The 17,277-nt window shown below is 28.0% G+C and overlaps 1 protein-coding gene across 1 annotated transcript in view; it reads right to left on the bottom strand.

The window, feature by feature from the left end:
• Nucleotides 1–9,942: 9,942 nt before the first annotated feature.
• Nucleotides 9,943–17,277, bottom strand: part of LOC106686936 (uncharacterized) — a 51,227-nt gene continuing 43,892 nt past the window's right edge. The window contains exon 3 of the mRNA XM_014430547.2: nt 9,943–12,027. Within this exon, the coding sequence (XP_014286033.1) occupies nt 11,824–12,027 (204 nt within the window). The 3' untranslated portion in view covers nt 9,943–11,823. The remainder of the gene's footprint in view (nt 12,028–17,277) is intronic.

The raw sequence follows: 17,277 nt of genomic DNA, 5'->3' as shown, positions 1-17,277 counted from the left end.
GCTTTCTAAACATTTTTTTCTAACTTTCAGAATTAATTAATCGAATTAGAAAAAAAAACCCAAATACAATAATTGTTGAAGCCACGTTTCATAACTTTTATGTTTATTTGACCAGAAAATCGATTTTTTTTTTCATTATTTGAAAGGTGGCAAAGGGTATAACATTTTTGTATTTTCGAGAAAAAAAAACCTAAATTCTTCATTTGTTTTCTTTATTTTTTTCTTTCAGACAGACTGATGATTGTCTTATTCATCTACAAATTATTACAAAATATTACTCATTCTGTCATCTCCTTCAATCAGACAGCCCTGACGAAGCCTTGCAAAGTCGTATTTAGAATTCTATCACACTTGGCTGTATCTATTAATAAATATTTTCTATTCCTCCTATATGTATCCTTTCCTAAACTATTATTACTATTTCTTTTATATACTTTATAAACAAAACAAAATTATTATTTCTTTTTTTTTTTTTACATATTTTCTCTGTATATTTATTTTAATATATTGTCAATTTCTACATTGTTTGTTGTTGTTTACAATTTTGTTTTTCATTTATCCTTGACGAAGCCCTGCAAAGTGTGGCGTGACAATAACTAGTTTTCTTTTACTATTTTGATACCTTTATTGACCACCACCCGGACTATCTTCCTACAATCTACAAATTATCACATTAGAAGTTATTTTAAGTTCTTTACAAATTAAAAGATAGAAGGTTCAACATAAGTCTATTATATAAATCTGGATCTTACCTTCCTACCTAAGTGTCCCGTTTACCCCTCTACCCTTTCCTACGCCTCTCATTTTCAGTTTAGGCCATCGGAAATTAGTAATACTCTGACTTTGACTGATCTGCTCTATATTCATTTTTAGTTGAAAAAACTAATCACTTTATATAAGCTGTTATCTAACATTTGATGGGGACGTTTTGGTTTCTTCCAAAAATTCGATACTTTGTCAAATTACCATAGTGAAACAGTCGTTCATTTACGCGGGATTATCATATCTGGCAATAGTTTTAAAAACCAACATTAATATTTTTTTGTTTATTCTACATTTGTTTGGAATCTTTAACCATTGGGATTATTATTATCATGGACTAAATCAGAAAGAACATTTTAAAATTATGAAATTTTTTATAGTTTTAAAGTGGAAGAAAATTAAGGCAGTATTTATTTAAATATTTTAAGAACTAAAATTAATTTTGCAATTGGTATTTTAAAAAAAAACATTATGAACATATTGGAATAAAATTAATTCATTTCATCATGTTTTGATTGTTGCTCGAGCCAAAATGTGGTTATCTCTTTTGGTTTATTTTTTTTTTTTTTTTTTTGTGTTATCTTTCTTTGCAACTCTTAATTTTTTACTTTGACTTACCTATATATGGAATGTAATAGTAAAGGTAAGTACTGCTATTGTGAAAAATTCCGCCTTTCATAGGGACTGGTAAAAATCTATACAAATGTATGGCTAAAAATGTATAAATAAACATGAAAAAGAAGAAAATCATATTAACAACTGGTGGAAATCAAACTAAACATACATTTTTACTAAAATCAAATTATAAAGAAAAGAAGTTGGCTGTTAAGCACCGTGTTGTATACGTGACTTCATTTGTACCTTAACAACATTCGAATATACATTCTTCGAGTAAATACATTCTACATTTACATTATATTATAAACATTATAAAATATCTATTATAAGATGTTGTTGGCCGTAACAATACGCATTCAATATTTCATTCCATCCAGCTTCATTAGTATAGTAATTTTCCCGGATTCGTGACACCTTCCAATGTGCCCGGTAGAAAAAAAAAATGAAAATGAAATAAATTCGCATATCCAACTTCACTGAGACTTATATAGACTAAATTAAAGATAAGCATCACTCAGAATAATTTAAAAATAATTTATTTATTTACGTACTCCAGATACTGAGAAATCTTAAACAGGTAAATATATATATATTGTCAATTTCTACATTGTTTGTTGTTCTTTACAATTTTGTTTTTCATTTATCCCTGACGAAGTCCTGCAAAGTGGGTCGAAACGTTGGTTAACAATGAATAGTTTTCTTCTATTTTGATACCTTTATTGACCACCACCCGGACTATCTTCCTCCAATCTACAAATTATTACATTAGAAGTAGTTAAATCTTATCAACCTTTACATATACTTAAAAGAAGGACAAAATAAATCAAATAATTATGATAAATACATCAAAATGTTACAATTTTTTTTTTTTTTGCCTGTTTAAGATTTCTCAGTAACTGGAGTACGTAAATAAATAAATTACTTCTAAATTATTCTGAGTGATGCTTATCTTTAATTTAATCTATATAAGTTCTCAGTGAAGTTGGATATGCGAATTTCTTTCATTTTCATTTTTTTTCCCTACCGGGCACATTGGAAGGTGTCACGAATCCAGGAAAATTACTTACTATACTAATGAAGCTGGATGGAATAAAATTTTGAAGGCGTATTGTTACGGCCAACAACATCTTATAATATATATCTTATAATATAATGTAAATGTAGAATGTATTTACTCGAAGAATGTATATTCGAATGTTGTTAAGGTACATATGAAGTCACGTATACAACACGGTGCTTAACAGCCAACTTCTTTTCTTTAGTAAAAATGTATGTTTAGTTTGATTTCCACCAGTTGTTAATATGATTTTCTTTCTTTTCATGTTCATTTTATACATTTGTATAGATTTATACCAGTCCCTATGAAAGTTGTGTGCTTTCACGATAGCAGTACTTACCCTTACTATACATTCCATATATAAGTAAGTTAAAGTAAAAAATTAAGAGTTACAAAGAAAGATAACAAAAAAAAAAAATAAACAATTACAACAAAAGAGAATACCACATTTTGGCTCAAGCAACAAGCAAAACATGAAGAAATGAATTAATTTTAGTTCTTAAGATATTTAAATAAATACTACCTTATTTGTTTTTTCCTCTTTAAAATAGTAACTTTCAAAATTTAAAAATTTTCTTTCTGATTTAGTCCATGATAAAAATAACCCAAATGGTTAAAGATTCCAAACCATTGTAGAATAAACAAAAAAATATTAATGTTGGTTTTTAAAACTATTGCCAGATATGATAATCCCGCGTAAATGAACGACTGTTTCACTATGGTACTTTGACAAATTATCGAATTTTTGGAAGAAACCAAAACGTCCCCATCAAATGTTAGATAACAGCTTATATAAAGTGATTAGTTTTTTTCAACTAAAAAAGAATATAGAGCAGATCAGTCAAAGTCAGAGTATTACTAATTTCCGATGGCCTAAACTGAAAATGAGAGGCGTAGGAAAGGGTAGAGTGGTAAACGGGACACTTAGATAGGAAGGTAAGATCTAGATTTATATAATAGCCTTATGTTGAACCTTCTCCTTTTTAATTTGTAAAGAACTTTAAATGATTATTAAAAATTTCACGGTGTAGGGATTCACGAATTTTATTTGTTGAAATGTTGGTTCCTAACTATTCAGAAATTGAATCATCTCAATGGATTGAGAGTGCAGTAATGTATCTCCAATAGCGGATCATCAATTTACCTGGTCAACAAGTTTATTTCATAGCTTTTAGCAATTTTTAAAATTAAATTCTGAACTTTGGTATTTAAATTGGATAAATAGTGTCTACCAAGATTGGATAATCATAGTCTAAGGAATGACGTTACATTTGATATTAATTTCGACTTTTAATCAGAGTTTAAAGTATAGATTAAAAAAGAATTAATTAGGCTATTAGACTGGAAAGCTGAAGGAAATAAACTAAATTATAGTATTAAAATTAAATAACATGTAAAAAAAAAATTAACTGGCTGAAATTGAGTATAAACGGACCAATCCAACGTAACTGCCTTTTTACCAACTGAAAAAGATACCTGATAATCTACCAAATATTTCCTTATATTCTTAATGATGGTCTGCTTTTCATCGCAAGGCACCCAATTGTTCTGAAGGTCATAAACGAGAAACTAACCCGTATATTTTAAATGCACTGTTTAAATTTCTTAATTTACTGTTTTTCATCATTTATTAACTCCGAATTCCTATCAACTTCGGAGGCAAAATTTTCTACAATTCTTTCACCCTACATATAATTGTTGCCCAATATTACAGCACTGTATAAGACGGCATTGTTTTCGTTCCTGATGTTACATAATAAAAGAAAGGCACGCAACAATGGTGTGAACCATTTTAGGCAAAATCGGGGAAAGGAAATCTTGTCATTTATTTAACGTTTGAAGGAACCATAACATATAGTTCCTTCAATAACAATTACAATTAAAGTGCAAAAAAAATCTAGAAATTCTTGGGAAGTTATTTCGAAAAAAATATATTTATATATTTATTTATACGTACACACACAACTACTTCCCTTCCCAATCTGATCAAATTTTACCATCAAATAGGAAATAGAAACTAAGGGATTCCCTGTTCCAATAATTCAACTGGCATAAGCCACCATTACACCACCTTGACCCTGCACATCACCTTAAAATGCAACAAGGCAATCAAAGGAATCACAAACTACCAGATATACATATACCTACCTATATGTATATATTCAATTACTTATTTCGTCAGGGGGTACGAAAAAAAAAATCCTTTTGGATTTTTTTTTTTTATAACAAGCCAAAAGGGATAATAGAAACAAAATGTTCGAAAGACCCAATCCACTCAGGAAGATACATTGATTATACAACCCAATGTCTCAAAAGATATAAACTCCCCTCGCCACTCATTCAAACAGGATAGATTCAAATTCGATATACCCAAAATTTCACACCGTAAGAAAACGAAATGATCACCATAGAAAAATATCTGAATTGGGCTTTTAACTAAAAAAACATTATGTAATTTTTTTTTTTATTTATTTATATTTACGACTGTATTAAAATATATACAACAAGTAAATTTTATGTCAGTAATACAAAGGCACGATTCAGATATGTACAGAATCTACCCATAGATTAAACTCCAATGTGAAAAATTTAAACTCACATTACTGGAATAATTCATAAAGATTTTCTTGATAGTTGATTGTACTTTTTTAGATTATCAGGTGGCTTTTTCAGTTGGTAAAAAGTGGCAGTTATGGTGGATTAGTCCTTTTAAACACAATTTCAGGCAATTTATTTCTTTTTTTTGTGTTATTTAATTTTAATGCTATAATTTTGTTTACTTCCTTCAGCTTTCCAGTCTAATAGCCTAATTTATTGATTTTTAATCTTTACTTTAAATTCTGATCGAACGTCAAAATTAATATCAAATTGTAACATCATTCCGTAGACTATGATTGTCCAATCTTACCAAAGTTCAGACTAATTTGAAAATTGCTAAAAGCTATGAAATAAAAATAAAATTGGTATGATAATGTTATAAAACAAAGGTACTCATCAAAGAAACACTGTATGGCAGATAGAACATTCTGAGGAAGAGTCGCACTTGTTTACCAGGTAAATTCGACAGGCCTACTCGATAATATCATTTTTGTATGCATTTTAAATAATTTAAATTTTGAGACACTAATTGTTTTCCAATTAAAGGCTCTAGTGAAGTCTGGATCTGCTAGTGGAAATACATTACTCCACTCTCAATTGACTGAAATGATTCAGTTTCTGAAAAGTTAGCAACCATAAAATAAAATCAACAAATAAAAACCATGAATTCCTACACCTTAAAAATTTTACTAATTATCCAAAGTTCTTTACAAATTTAAAGGGAAAGGGTTCAATATGGGGCTATTATATAAATTTGGATCTTACCACTCCTACTAAAGTGTCCCGTTTACCTCTCTCTCCACCATAGACTCCATTGGCAATGAAAATAGAACCTTGAAGTTTTTCACTTGTAAGTAATTTTTGTTCACATATTGTTAAATTCCCTGACTAGGATGAACTTTTAAGTTGTATATACAATAAACAAGTGTGGCGACTCGATACCTGCTGGTCTAGACTCTAACCATTACAGCCACCGTAAACCATTAACACTTCCTGCCAGGACATAGAGTTTCAGTTCATTCCACCTTCCAGCACTGCCAATGTTTACTCTAGCCATCTATTGTGTTAATTTATTCAGTAAAATGTAAATAATTTTATAATATGTTATATATAAAATATAAATATTATTATGATTGTAAATATATTGATTTAATAAATAAAGTTTACCATAAAGAACATACTGAATCATAAAAAAGTTTGTTCTTACAGACAGTGCCTCTCACCAGGTGTTGTTAGTAGAATAAATATCCTATGGATGGTGCTGAAACAGTACCTTCTTGGGACAGCAAATAAGACATTCAGTATATTCTTCTTAACTTAATTTATTGATATGAAGAAATTTATTTCACGCTTGCTCCCTGCTCTTTACCTTCTATCCTTTCATAGGACCCGGTGGGTAGCTACCCTCCGGGCTAAAATATCCCTTTGTATCTACAGGAATAGTACCCAGTAGAATGAAATTGTCTTCTTGCATGACCTGGTGGCTGGCTATCCTCTGGGCTTGCATTCCTCCTTTGTAACTACAGGAATATTACCCTGTTGGAAGAGGTTACCATCCTTAGAGAAATAACGGCTTTCACCCCATAAGTCTCATCCAATCTATTCACCTCCTAATCAACTTCCTTACCTATTATGAACAGGCATTGTCAAGGCCTTCCAGTCTAGATAATTTAACACCACCACCTCGACTTAACTATCAAAGTGCGGCCTGAAACATATAAATTCTATTATACACCTATCATTTTTTTTTAATTTTGCTTATACAATTTATTACCTGAACTGAAGGGTTGAGCCTATCCTCTTGCCAAGGTAAAGGGAGATGTACTTATGGGTTGGAAATAAAATGAAAAAATAACTATATATATTAAATTAGATTATAAATTAATTATAAATAAGATTATAAATAAATAAACTATAAAATGAAACGTCAATTTTAAGTATGTATTAATCAAAAAATAAATAAATAAAGATGATAAAATAAATTACTTCTCTTTATAAAATATAAACAAAAAAAGTGTTAACTTAATACCTTTGTCTTAGAAACCAAAAATGAATAGAAAAAGAAAAAATTTAAATACTTATGTATACAAATAAATAATCTATAAAATGAACAATACCTTGAAGTATGAGTAAAATGATGAAAAATAAATGGATCAATGATTTATAATTATTGATATGTAATTGATTTATAACTATTGATTTATAATAATTGTTATTAATGATTTATAATTATTAAAAATAAAAAAATATATTAAAAAATTGTTCACATTATCTATTAGTTACTATCTATTATTGTATATTAAATTATCAAATAATATGCACTATGAGCACAAAAATATATATTGTATATATTTATATATATACATATTATAATCAAAAATTCTAATCTCTGTCCAGCTGGGAAAGAGAACAGATGTTAATGCATTTGCCTTCACCAGAGATTGCTTAGGGGTCCTTTAAAAATAGGGACCTATGAGGATTAAAGGACAAATCAGAGGAGGAAAAGGCAACGTAATGGAGTCGCATCTAGGAAGGCCAGATACTATTGTACAAAATACACTGTGACAAGAGACTAGTCATTATAGCAATATACTGCATAAAACAACCAATTATTGGCTGTGTTGTTTGTTCTTTACTGTTAGTGACCGTAACAGTCAGTGGAATATTATTTTAGAAGAACTTAGCATTATTTACAAATTTAAAGAAATATTCATTTAGAACTACTTTTATAATATCTGATCCAATTATTAATTATAATCACTAAATTTAATTAGTCATTTTTACATTGCAGAAATTTATAAACAAAAAATTACTTAAACATTTTTTTTTTTTTTTTCTTCACCACAGTTTATGATAAAAAGTGTAATAGTTCTAATGCTGTTAGTACTTGCAATTTTGGATATATTATTTTACTTATTTATGTTGTCTTTTAACATAAAAATAGAGAGTAGGTGCAGTGAAAATTACTTTTTCACACTTAAAAGTTAATTAATTGAATATAGATTTTTCATGCAATTGTAATTAAGGGTTATGGAGGCTAGAAAGGAGCTGCCTTGTATCTTTATACAGACTATATTGTAGCTGTCCTGAAGTCTCTGCTGGAGGTAACTCACACACTTTTACTAATGAAAGTTTCTGCTATTCGGCCATTCTTGTTAGCCAACCTGGCTCGCTGGCTGCTGGGATGTATGAATAATTGCAACTTTCTTATTCAAACACATATCATTTCTTATTTATAAACATTTGTATTTATATACATATCAGTTGAAGCCTTATTTTTTTCACATTGTGCTTTTAGTCTGTTATTTTATGTGAATTTTACAGTCTGTTAGGGGAGTCTTTACATTATAGCAATGGTTTCATCAGGGAAAAGGCTCAAGGGCTGGTGCTTCTGAAAACTGGGTTCATCTTTATCTGGACTTCATTATGACATTAGAAATAAAGCATTTAGTTTGATTATGTATGTATTTTTTTATTATTTAAGAAATCTTTTTAAAAAATCACCACTTTTTTTTCAATAACCTTTCTTTCTTTTTTTAACTGAATGCATTTTTTTTTTATTTATGTTAGAAGTAAAAAATTATTGAATAAAGGATAAGTAAATAGTATCAAATCTTAAATAATTAATATTATTTACTCATCTTATTATCGACTTTCTTCCACCGTAAGATAGTATTTCCATTTAAAAAAAACAAACTTGTATTCACTATTTTTATCAGCAAACATTAGGTATAACTATTTTATAACCCAACTATTAGATGTTTTAATGACTAAATGATGTGTTCAATGGATGCAATGTAACACTTTTACCATTCTTTCATAAGAGGTTAGTAAGCCACTGATTAAGAAATACCTCCAAAATAAGAAGTATACATATTGAACTGAAAGTAAACAAATTTCTGAGACAAACAATAAAATATTTAAATAACTGAGTGTAATATCTAAAATCTAAAACTGTCATTGATGTTAAATCTTTATTGTGGGAAAGCCGAAATAAGAAAAAAACATTTTTTTTATTAAAACAGGATTTTTTTTGTTTCTCATATTAATTATTAACATGAAGCGGAATAATTAAAATTTATATTTTATATTATATAAAACTGTCTTTGGGATTATTCCTCTTCACAAAATAAAAATCTCTTTTTGATTATTTAAGCAGTAATAAGGATCATAAAAGAAATCAAACAAACTTTAACTAAAAATATATTTCATAACAAGTAGAAATTTCAAAACAAGATCACTCACACTTGTAACTAATTTGTTTCACTCTTACAATTATCTCTCATACTAATGAATGGCTCGAGTTTTCTAATGTTTATTGACTTAAATTTTTTGGTAAATCTAGCTCTTACCTAATGAATGAATAAATTAACAAATTTAAAAGTACCTTATTTATATTTACATTTTCATTATAAAAAATAACAGATAAAAGTATTTATTTATACCAGCAATCAAATACAGCTGACTTTTCTAATATTTTTTTTGTATTTTAATCATTTTTGTCACATAATACACATATTAATGTGAATTAACTCGTCAAAACTATTTTTAACCGCAGATCAATCTATAATAATTCCCTTGATACAAATTATATGCATTAGATAAATCTAAACAGATAAACAATATAGAAATTTACAAAATATTATGTATAAAATAATATCAAAAATACATTGTAGTCTAAGGGTAATCAATATTCAAAGTTACTTACTTAAATTTGATACTATTTGACTTCAGTGTAAAAATTATATGTGTATGTAATAAAAAAATTAAACTAAATAATATTAACAATTTGTCAACATCCATCATTAAGTTTTATTGTCTCAATTATCCCTGCGAAAATAAACTAAAAATCTAGAATTTTTAATAGGATTGAGTTGTATCTGTAAAGATTAGACCAGTTTCAGATTCACAAGCCAAAAAAAGTTTATTCACTATTTCTTAGTCTGTAAAAAAAAATAACATAATAATAAATCCAAGACTAATGACTGAAATATTCTATTGCTTTAAAATGCTAAAATTTTCTAAATTATTGTTAATCACTAAATGAATATAATTATCTAAACACATATTGTTTTAATGATGATCAGTTAACCAATATAAAGGAATGATATATGTTTATACAAACCAGAATAACAAGTAGAAGGAACAAAGTAAAATACATGTTGAAATATTCTAAATATTATCATTCCTAGTTTCAGAATGAATAGTAGATAAATGTGTTGACAGTTTGTGAAATTATTTTAACCCATTAATGGTCAGTAAATAGAAAAATGCAACACCTTGAAAATAAAATAAAAGCAGAGGTTGGAAAGACGGACTGAGACATGACTGAATGTTTGTTGACATATTTTCCATCCCCCCCTCTTCAGCCACTTATTTAGTCTATAAGATTGGCATATAAAAAATGAGATATGGTGTAAAGTGAACGAGAAGATTTCTCATTTTATTATCAGTATTGTTTTTTGTAATTTGACCGGTATACTTTTTATGCTAATAGAAATTTCTACTCTTACTGAGTTTATTTTGAGGATTTGCTGACTTTTTCATTACATCTTAAAACTTCAAAAAAATTAATTGTAACACTTTGTCAAAGTTATTTTTTAAATGTTATTCTGAGGAAGACTTCAAAGTTAAGTGCTACGTCATGACATTATTGATTGTGAGGGGTTACGTTTAAATCTGTCTAGCAAAAACAATTTTGTTTTTTTTATCTAAAAATAATCTTAAATAAAAATTTTATTATACTGATGGAAAAGAATTCTTTTTGACCATATTTTTCCAGCTTTGAAAATGATAGATAAAATAAACTGGGGTTCTTAATTGATTTTGAGATTTATCAAGATGCCAACGGTCAGTAACAGGTAATAGCTCCACAAGAATCAAACCGTCCTTAATTGTAACTATTTGCAAACTATGTACTTTAATTAATAATAATTACCCAAATAAAATCAAAAATAGAACATTAAATGAAGACTTTTATAGCTCATCATAGACATTTTCTTTGTTATTTAAACAAATTTTAATATTTGTTTAAATAACAAATATTACTATTTGTAGGCCAGAATCTAGTTAGCCTATCAGGTAAACCCTACCCTAGGTGAGTTCAGATAGAAAGAGATTTTTTCAGAAAGAACATATTTATCAAGTTGAAACTCTGATATGCTCTTTTCCATTAATAACCACTATTTAACAATTTATATTCTTAACCTTTAATACTTCTGAATATTAGGAGTATTCAGGTATCTCAGAGCTTTAGGTTAAATCTAAAGAACATAATTTAATTTCATGAACCCTTAACATTTCAGCAGATCACTCCATCAAATTATAATAAATTGTAATATATTTATCCATTCTTTGTATAATATAGAGAACGGAATACAAATTGTTTTTTCTCATTTTTTTCCAGTCATCTTTACATTATCACTTATTTTTTAAAAAACTGTGGCTAAATTTATATTTAAGTATATAAATCTGATTCGAGTTTATTATCTTTACAATTTCAGTATAAGTTTGTTCAGTATAATATTGTCAGCTTGTTTTTAACTAGTTTACAAAATTAATATTAATTTATCAATATGGCATCACCATAGCGGTAATCCCTTTTTTGATATCAGTAGCAATACAACTATTATTTCTGCTCACAATAAAAAAACTAAGAATGGATGTTGAATCAAACATATAAACCTTGACATCACGTTAAAGTTGAGCAATGGAACTCTCATTTCTGGATTAATGAATTTTAACCGTTTTAAATGCAAGTATTCATCAATTAACAATTTAGTTCCACATTATCTTACTTTGGCATAGTAATATCTTCTCTTATCTGGTTCAAGTATAAACTTTGGAGGAGGCTTCACACTGGTGACAGGCACATCACGTGGATAATCTTCTTCACTGCTTCTCCTGCTGATTTGCTGTTCTGATGATTCAGTGGAAGAATATGCTCGTGAGTGTGGGCTCAGAAGTTTGCTCATTAGGCCATAAACATATACCTATAAACAGAAATTGAGAACTATGTTATCGATAGAAAATCTATTTGTTGAAACAATGAAATATAGTATTTGTAATAAATATTGACAAATATAAATCATGAAATAACAAACCAACTAAACTATACTTCTGAAAATATTCTGATGGGTTCTGGGAATAAAGTGATGCATACAAACAACTTATTTTCTGTTAAATAACTTCAAATATACTGTGTATATTTCAAATATATCTGTTTATTAAACTGATTTAAATATTTCTATGAATACACATGATTAATGTAATTACCATTAACGTATAATTAAATATTAAATATACAAAGAAATATTTGAAATTTCTCTATAAGAATTCCCAATCAAGCAATGCATTCTCTTTTAAATCTTCAAATTATTAATGCTAGAAGTCACTATTTTAATTGATTTAATATAAAAAAATATCTGTAAAAACTGTTATACATGATATTGGTTTAAAGATAGATTTAAATTTAAAATTAAATTTCAATGAGCTATAAATAAAATTATGAAGATGGTCAAAAGAAAACAAAAAAATAGTTAACTCCTTGTTAACTATTTTTTTTTTTTTTTGCTGTACTCCTGACCACCTTCCTCATAATTTGTAATAGTACGGTGAATCAATTATATTTAATATAAATAAAATTATTTAAATTTAATTTAACTGATTTAAAAAAAATGTATATGTATATATCATAAAGGAGCTACTTAATCTCTACCCGTATTGTGACAGAAATTAGGTCTACATTTAAAAGTGAAAAAGTAAAAAAAAAAAAAAAAAAATAAGGTTCAAGAAACAATGTTTGTGTTTGCATGGGATTTTGTTCGATTGTTTTCCCTTTATTTTTTATAGTATTCAACAAAAGATAATTCCTTTACATTTTCTGATAAATTAATGAGTAAGATATTTAAATTTTTAGTTCAGAACAAGTTTTCATTTAAATTTCTGAAGTAATTCTAGCAAAGTTGGGTGTCTCTTTAATCATAATTTCACAATTTCATCCCTTATGTAATAAAAACTATATGTTCTGTTTTTAGCCCACAAAGCGAAAGGTACCGACTGGTACTGCTTTCTGGCAAATAACGGCCTGTTGGACCCAGTAACTTCATTTGTTTACTTTTCAGAGAAAAAAATGAAAAGTAAATTAGGTCAGAAAATCAAAATGTAAAATAAAAAAAATATCCCAAGGATCCCACAGAACCACCTGTCATTATGTTGGTTAAATTCAATTTTAATGATTACTTCAAAATCTAAAATCATAATTTCTAGGTAGTCCTCATAGAAGTCTCATCAAAAATTGTATGGTAGTTTTTCAGAGAAAGGGTTGAAGCGAAAAAAGAAGAAGCAGAAGTTTATAATACTCTTTAACAAAATATTTTCTTGTTCTTTTATTTTAGTGAAAATAAACAGTTTTTGAGGGGAGAAGGGAGGAAATGGTATGTATATATTTGTTTCTATAAATTTTATTGTAAGGTGTCCCCTCAGTAATTTGTGTAATTTAACACTTGATTGGTTAAAAATTATATAAGCAACAAGAACATTTTTTAAAGAAGGTTTTGAATGTTACCAAGTTTCTTAATTTTGGCAAATTGCCTTAAATTTCAATTGATATTTATTTTTCACATTCAAACAAGTTTATTTTTCAAATTCTTTTCATATCTGTCATGTCATCTGTTAAATGAAGATATCGATTTTGAACCTTTTAGCCAGATATATTTTTTCATTATTTAATAGATTTGAGCATTCAATAACAGTACACTCTTGTCTCTGTCCAAAAAAAAGGTTAAATGCGTAAATCAACTAATATTGATAAATATTTATTATATGATATAATACATATTATATTAATTGGATAAAAATGTAACAGATCAATAACTGAAGGAGTTTCCAAGCTGGTACTAATAATATATCCCAGTTACTGCCCCATACAGCCCCAGTTCTCAGGGAGGGGTTAAGAGAGAATTCCAAGTATCCACAACACTGGCGGGAATGACAAAGGGAATGCGAGAAAGAATGACAAGAGCGAGCAACAGTCAGCTCAAGGAACAGGAGCCCAGGAAGTTGCAGGAGCTCTGTTCTCCTGTCCGGAGTGAGCTCCTACAAACTTATGTTTTGCTCCTACACCACGGTCAGCCTCGGTACTTTCCGCCCACAATGAATAAATTAAGGGATTCTGGAGGGGACCAAATCAATTAAATGAATAGCTTGGTAGGACACGTAGGTTCAGATTTTTTATTTTCTCTTTTTCATTCTCTTGTCGCTATTCTACAGCAATATCGTAGTGTTTTGATTCATTTAAAATTAATTAAGTGGCATTTTTGCTCAACAATTTATTATTATTGTATTTTTTTCATAACAATTTATTATATAATATGTTAATAGACGTGTAGTAGTTTTCATGATATTCGCCAAAATGTTGATTTTTGGTTGTTCGGACAGACGTTTTGATTTATAATAAAATTTTCTTAGGAACCATTAGATATACAAACAAATATCGGCCGGCACTGAGATTAAAGCTAGTCTATTGTACTATAAAGTAGTTTATAACATTTATCTTCGTAGGAATAGTATTATTAATAATATTTACCAAAATAAATTGATTTTTACCTGTTCAAACAAAATTGCATCTGAAAAATCATATTCATATGCAAATATCATAAAAACTACTACTCCTATTAACATAAATGTTATAAACTACTAAATTTAACTAGATAACAGAAATCTGTTAAGTTTTCATAAACTAAAAAGTTTTGTCCGAACGGCTAAAAGTCAATATTTTGTAAATATATTTTTGCAAACGCAATACTATACCTACGAAGATAAATTACTTAATATCACATTTAAATGGCTTTAATGTGAATACTAATAGACACCTGTACGTAAAATGATTTCCCAAAATAAATTCACTTACTACTGATTTCTCAGTACATTTTTATGGAATGTTGCTTTTTAAATAGATTTTTGTCGGAAACTATTGAACGTACATTGCTCTTTCAGGGATCATATTTTAGAAAATTTACTCTTCTTTGATGTGGTTAGTTTTTAGTGTCGCTTGTAGTTTTAAAGATATGACTACGAATGAAAAATTATTTTTTAAAAATATTTTGCAACAGGTACCATTATTTGTTCTCCTTATCTATATTTACCATCATTAATTTGGACTAGAAACTGTTTATAGTTTTCATTACAGTAATAAAAAATTGGGGTGAGATAACTGATTTCTTTCTCCTCTTGTACTCTTGGACTTTAATATAGAAGAAAGAGATGAAGGCCTCCTTATTGTACAAGAGCCCAAGAGGAGAAAAAAGGCAGTTATCTCACCCCAATTTTTGATTACTTAATTGAAAACTATGTATAATTACTAGTCAAAATTCATGTGTTTGCCAAGTATAGGTAGTGGGAATAAAAATGGCGGCTGTTTCAAAACGTTAAAAATAATTAATTTTTCATTCGGAGCTGTATATCTTACAACTATCAACAACATTAGAAAACCTAAGAGAACCTTATTTAAAGAAGAGTAAATTTGCTGAAATATTAGCCCTAATAGAGCTATTTACGTTCAATAGTTCTCGAGATATTGCTTTTTAAAAAGCAACATTTCATAAAAATGTTGTATGGAACGTACTGAAAAATCTGTAGTTAGTGAATTCATTTTGAGAAATCTATATCTCAAAAACTATTTGACGTAAGATGACTATTAGCTCTAAAATTAAAGCTAGTTAAAATGGGCTTTGAAGTAGTTTATGACATTTATTTTCGTATGAGTAGCAGTTTTCATGAAATTTGCTAATAAATTGATTTATAGTTGTAAGGACAAATTTTCGTTTGCCAAATTTATATTCATATGTGAATATAATAAAAACTACTACTACGTGTGCCAAATTTATATTCATATGTGAATATAATAAAAACTACTACTACGTGTGCCAAATTTATATTCATATGTGAATATAATAAAAAGTACTACTCCTAAGAAGATAAGTCTCATAAACTACTTTTCGTAAGTTAAATTTCCTAGATTTTGGCAAACATATCTGCGTCTTATGGGTCTGGAGATATATTTTTCAAAAATCCAACAATTGGTACGAACAACTAGAAATTAACATTTTGTGAGTTTATTTTGTCAAATATCACTACTACACCTACAAAGGTAAAGGTCATAAACTACTTTATAGTACAATAAACTGGCTTTAATTTGATTGCTAATGCACATCTGTACGTCACAGAGTTGCTGAGATTTCTTAAAATAAATTAACTAACTACTGATATTTAAGTACATTTTTATCAAATGTTGCTTTTTAAAAAGCTATATATCGAGAACTATTGGACGTAAATAGCTCTATTAGGGCTAATATTTCAGCAAATTTACTCTTCTTTAAATATGGTTCTCTTAGGTTTTTTAATGTTTTTGGTAGTTTAAAGATATACAGTTCTGAATGAAAAATTAATGTTTTTTTAAGGTTTTGAAACAGCCGCCATTTTTTATTCCCCCTACTTATACTTGGCAGACTCATCAGTTTTGACTAGTAAGATTACATAGTTTTCATTAAAGTAATCAAAAATTGGTGTGAAATAACTGCCTTTTTTTTCCTGGCTCTTGTACTATTAATAAGATATATATAGGTGTTCATATCGATGGCTTATTTCACAGTAGTGATAAGTATATTTTCACTGGCTTTACGAAAAATGCAATTAAATTCTTTCTTTTAAGACAATTACAACTTTTGAATTTATGTTTTGACTGAAAAGATTTAGGTATAAATTCTAAATCTGTCCTGTCTAAAAACTAATTGAAAAGTAATAATTTTCCTAAAAGAGAGAACCTTTAATTGTATTTTTCGTAAAGCATTATAATAGAATAATTGTAGTGCACTGGGCGAGTGTTCCCATTTGAGTAAAATGTTAAAGCTGATGTTGGAGTAGAGTTTTAACATTTTAACATAATTTTAAAATTTAGTAAATAAAATTCTTTGAAAGGGATGACGTTATACAATTGTTACCCAACTACTACAGAAATGCTCAGTTTATAAGAACTAAATACCGAAATAAAAAAGAAAACCAGAATTATTCCTTTTTTTTGTTTTTTGTCAATTCGGCCAACAGTGAAAGCTCAAACCTCGAGATAGGCTAATGATCCGAATCACCACAAATCATTACTTTTCCCAAAGTAAGGTGTTTTTTTTTTCATTGATTACTTTCTCCAATATTTTATTGGTTTGGATGGATTTCGAATATCACTAATA

This window comes from Halyomorpha halys, unplaced genomic scaffold (assembly GCF_000696795.3).
Source record: "Halyomorpha halys isolate HHAL.00 unplaced genomic scaffold, Hhal_1.1 Scaffold899.1, whole genome shotgun sequence".
Taxonomy (NCBI): Eukaryota; Metazoa; Arthropoda; class Insecta; order Hemiptera; family Pentatomidae; genus Halyomorpha; species Halyomorpha halys.
The sequence above is the reverse complement of the archived record's forward strand: the minus strand, read 5'-3'. Positions and strand labels throughout refer to the sequence as shown.